The following is a 4857-nucleotide window of genomic DNA, read 5'->3' on the forward strand; positions in this document are numbered from 1 at the left end:
TTCAACCTGAGGCTGATCTGTATATAGGCCTATATGCAAATATTAGTTCTACTCAACCTATTTTCATTACTATATTTGATTACAAAGTCACACAGCTCTGTCACACTTATGCTAGTAGATCGTGGTAAGCTAGTTTGATTTTGCAGAGTTTTGGTTTTAATGACGTTTGTACTGATTCCAAACTTTGGACACTTTCTGTTGTCTTCTCCTAAGCCTCTTACACGCTTTCTTAAATTTTGTAATCAGTCTTTATGGCATGTGTGGCAAGCAGTGTCAGCCCGGTGTGCGACAGTAATAATCCTCCGTGTGGAAACACCGTGAATGATACGTCTGTAACATTAATTAAACCAAGCTTCGAGGCAAATCATTTTGCATCGAGGATTTTTTAGTAATCAAATTATTTGAGTTACACAAGGAATTGTTTCAGCCCTATCTACGACAGTTAAACTTTTTATTTACAAAGGTGGGCTATGTTGTTCCCTGTTTACTTGTGGATCACATTTGAAAAGATTGCTAGTGCGTGGAAGTCTTCTTATGTGTTCTTTGTAGTTTTGCTCTACTTTAGTTCTTCTTTTTTTGGTCACAGGTCTTTCCCCTAAGCAAGATGGAGGCACTGTCACAATAATGATGGTGTCTTTCTTTACGTTTTTAGATTTTGCTTGGATGCTCAACTTTTTTTCGCTAGTTTTTTTTATTTCCCCCTAGGATTTTCCCTCTCGCATTTCCTTCTCGTCTTCATCAAACGCCTGCAGTCTGCCACTCTTGTTCTCTCTAACGCAGTAGGTTTGGCATCCTCCTCGCCAAGCGTTCAGCCAGAAGTGACAGTAGCTTTCATCTCACACCTTCCCTTTTTCTAAAGTGTGTGTGTGTGTGTGTGTGTGTGTGTGTGTGTGTGTGTGTGTGTGTGGTGTGTGTGTGTTTGTGGTGTGGTGGTGTGTGTGTGGTGGTGTGGGGTGTGTGTGTGTGTTGGTGTGTGTGTGTGTGTGTGTGTGTGTGTGTGTGTGTGTGTGTGTGTGTGTGTGTGATATTAATATTCTTCCCCTGTTTTAACGGATGCTGTCACCATGGATATGGATAGCTTTTAGAGAAAGAGGTTGTGTATGAAAGAGACTAGGGGCGGGAAAATATGCTTTTGTCCTGATTCCAGTCTTTCACGATACATCGGTGCAGATTCTATTTGTATTGCAATTTTCGTTTTATTGCGATTTTAGAAGTATTGCGATTCAATAGCATTGCAGTTATCTTTTGAACAATACATTTCTAGTGACAATCTATCATGAGACATTTCTAAAAACTCATTGTTTTCTCTGAAGATTGCCCATCACATGTCAGTCAGTCCGACATTTATTTCACATCAGGTCTATTTAGCTGGAATATATACATGAATTTCTTTTTTTCCCACCCCTAAAATAGACTGTTAGATATTTTCATGCAGGGCTGTTTAATATCTTTGTGGGGTTGGTTCTGCTGGCTCAACTGACTCAAGTCTTCCACCGTTGGTCTCTCATACCTTTTCCCTTGCTGGCAGGATAAACTATTCAAATGATTGTGCTTCCCAAATTCCTCTCTCTTTCAGTCTATACCCCTCTTTATTCCCAAAACAATTTCCTCTCACTCGACAGCTTGATCTCTCAGTTCATATAGAACAAAAAAACTCCCAGAATTTGAAAAGACACTCTACAAAAACTCAAGGAAATGGGTAGACTAGCACTGCCAACATTTTTATGTTACTACTGGGCTGCTAATATTCAATCTACACTTCACTTTTAAATTTACATTTTTTATTTTTTTTCCCCCCCATTGGTATTATGTGGTTCCAGGTCTGTGATTTTGCAGGGTAGTGACAAACTTTATCCTCTTGTTTTAGGTACCACCACTTTCTGTTATTAGTGCTTACCTCACATTATTCAATGGTCTGTTGTATCTTACTCACTCAGAGGTATAAAAGGGTCTGTGTCTGTTCTTTTTAGAAAAAGTGACACTGATCTGTGTTTTTGTTTATTATTTTTTGCAAGAAATGGCAGGGCAGATTCCAAAAACAAATCCAGTGTGGCAGGGTTTACATTTTTAAGATGTAAATTGAGGGAGCAGAAGCAGTATAGGCTCCAAATATCGGCTCATGAAAATTGGCAACCCGTATTGGTCATCAGCTGAGGCTGATGTGGGGTGGGGGGGAGGTTGGTCCCTACTTACTACAATCATATTGGAAAATAACTCCGAATGGGACATAATGGGCCTGTACTTTTATGTGTGTTGTTTTGTGGGGTCACTGGAAAATTCCATTCTGGTTCTCGATTGATGTTTCCTGAAAAACATGTTTATTTTTTAGGAGTCTGCACGCATCTCCCTCCTGTCTGTCTGGCTCTACCACCTGCCGGGGTGATTGGCAGATTTACTGACTGACTACCAAAGAAAGGTTGGCTCATTGGGAGAACTGACTGAATGAAGGGCTGGATGGAGGACCGTCTGTCTAGCTAGCTAATGGCTGTTTCCGTAATCTGGAACAATGTTTGCTGGCTGATTGTTTAATGGACTTGCTGGTTAATTAAAATAATCAAATTCAGTGCCATTGTGTAAATGCGTCGACAGCCTAGTGACACCGGTTTGTCTTGGCCTTGTTTTTCGGTTGTTTGTCTTGTCCTGGCAGAGGGCGAGAAACAGGGAGAGTCCAGCTGTGTCACTCTCACAGAAAGAGGAACCAGAGAATCGAAAAGGGAGAAAGAAAGCAAGCAAGCAAGCAAGCAAGGAAGAGAAGGGAAAGAGAGTACGTGGATTAAGAAGTTGGATGTGTAATGAGTGAACTGGGTGTGATGGTGAAGTGTCTGCTCTCGTCAGCGCTCAGTCTGTGCTGTCCACATGGTGATTTGGGGTGTGTGGGTGTGTGTTGAGGTGAAGTCTGCTCATGTGTCAGACCACGGGGAGTCACCACACACTACCATGCCCTTATAAGGAGTGTCTAGTGTCCTTTTGAGCCATCCATCCATTCAATCACAGCATCCCATCTATTGTTCCCGAACTCTATTGCCGTACAGGTTCTCCAGAGGCAAGGTGGGGTTAACACAGCATGAATGATCCAATATCATTTCAGTTCCAGCATCCATAACTGAACTCTGTCTGTCTCATATCAAACAAGAAGAACTAAGGAATTATGACATGCTAGCTTGTCGGAAAGAGGGTTCAAAAACGCTCCAAAAAAACTGGAAAGGCAATTTTAAAAGGCATCCTTCTGTCACCTCAAGAAATCAGAATGGAATGCCACTCAATACTCACTCACTATAGAGTTGCACTTAATTGTGTTGACTGCTGTCGTGTGTTTTTGTTAAAAAAAAGTATGTAAATGAACTCACTGCCTTGGGTAAACGTTACTTAGGATAATACGCCGGGTTAGAGGGAACCTTGTACATTTGTCAAATCGCTTCCATATCCGAGCACAATTAGTTTTGCAGCTGAAATATCCCAAATTGGCATTGAATCAGGAATCAAATCAAATTGGGAATTAGCAAATCCCAGCCCGTCTTCACACTCTCACATGGTACTTCTGTATTTTTGCATCTGAAGCTTAAACAATTTGTAATTGTAACAGTTTATGGAGAATAACACACAGTAAGATGTCTAAATAATACTTCCTGTTGCTGGGTTTGGTGAGGTCAGTACTTCTAATGTGTCTGTGGGGTGGGAGTTTATTCTGTAAGTGTAAGTGTACCATTCAGGTGCTGCACTGTGCCCTCGCCGTTGAGTTCCACCTTTTTTTCTTGTGCCTTTCTTTCCATAGAAAACATAATATTACATTAAAGTAAAACCTTATCAACAATGTGCAAAATGGATTTGTGAATCAATTCAGAATTGTAGCAAGTGCATCGTGATCCGTATGTGCATCTTTATTTTTGTTCCTCTACATAATTAAAAAATACATTGTTTGAATGCCATGCTTATGATGTCCTCTTTATTGTCCAGCATTAGGACATCTTTGAGACCAGCAGGTTTCGTGGGCCAGGCCCAGGACTGAGTTGACATTTGCCAGCTGATAACAAGTTAATGCCAGAAATTGTTTACCATTTGGTCCAGTAAGTGGCTCCAACACTAATAATTGAACTAACCTGGCAAATCAGTTGTTTGCTAAATATTTTATTTCCTGCTCAATTTGGGAGGAAACATATTTAATTGTATTTAAGATATGAATAAGATAGATAGACAATTGATGTGCACTACCCTCATATTTTGATGATTTTTAGGGAATTTATAAGCCTTCATTTGAGAGGACAGCTGAGTATATGAAAGGGGGGAGACACGGGGGATGACAGGAAGCAAAGGGCTGCATGGTGGAATCGGACCTTGGGCTGCTGCAGTAAGTACTGAGCCTTTGCACATGGGGTTTTTGAGAGAATTTGACCGTGCCATCCATTTATTTTCTACTCTCACCCTGCAGGGAGTTCTAACAGTGCATCCTAGTGACTATAAGCAGCCACGGCTTGTCAAAGGGCATTTAATACTCCAGTGAACATGCAGCAGACAGAACCTTAATCAGCCTTATTTTGGCTACAGTGGTGTAGATTTCGCTGTTGAATAATTCAGTGTGTGTCTTGTGATTGGGGGGGGGACTTCATTTGTTTGCTGAATCCATGTATGTGTCAGCCTGTCAGTAGGAAAGGGGAAGTTGGTTTATGTGGAAAGTCGATACCTCTCCGGTGCACAGATGGTATGTGCACATGGGTGCAGACACACGTTGATGCTAACACCAATTCCTTCTTTTGTCTTGTTTCAGAGACAAAGAGAAAGCGGATGATATAGACAGCAAGCCGGCGTCCTCCACCAGAGAAGGTATATCTCACACACACACACACACACACACACACACAC

General features: G+C 41.3%; 2 protein-coding genes across 4 annotated transcripts in view; both read left to right on the forward strand.

The window, feature by feature from the left end:
* The window catches only part of fam49a (family with sequence similarity 49 member A), a 46945-nt gene that overhangs the window by 22519 nt on the left and 19569 nt on the right, over nucleotides 1-4857 (forward strand). For all 3 annotated transcript variants that reach the window (XM_032542870.1, XM_032542868.1, XM_032542869.1), the window contains exon 2: nucleotides 4763-4818. The gene's annotated coding sequence lies outside the window, so the exon portion shown is untranslated. The remainder of the gene's footprint in view (nucleotides 1-4762; nucleotides 4819-4857) is intronic.
* LOC116706698 (basic proline-rich protein-like) overlaps nucleotides 1-4857 on the forward strand; it is a 17587-nt gene that overhangs the window by 12242 nt on the left and 488 nt on the right. Inside the window, 1 exon segment of the mRNA XM_032543638.1 lies at nucleotides 4763-4818. Within this exon segment, the coding sequence (XP_032399529.1) occupies nucleotides 4763-4818 (56 nt within the window).

This window comes from Etheostoma spectabile, chromosome 18, assembly GCF_008692095.1.
Source record: "Etheostoma spectabile isolate EspeVRDwgs_2016 chromosome 18, UIUC_Espe_1.0, whole genome shotgun sequence".
NCBI lineage: Eukaryota > Metazoa > Chordata > Actinopteri > Perciformes > Percidae > Etheostoma > Etheostoma spectabile.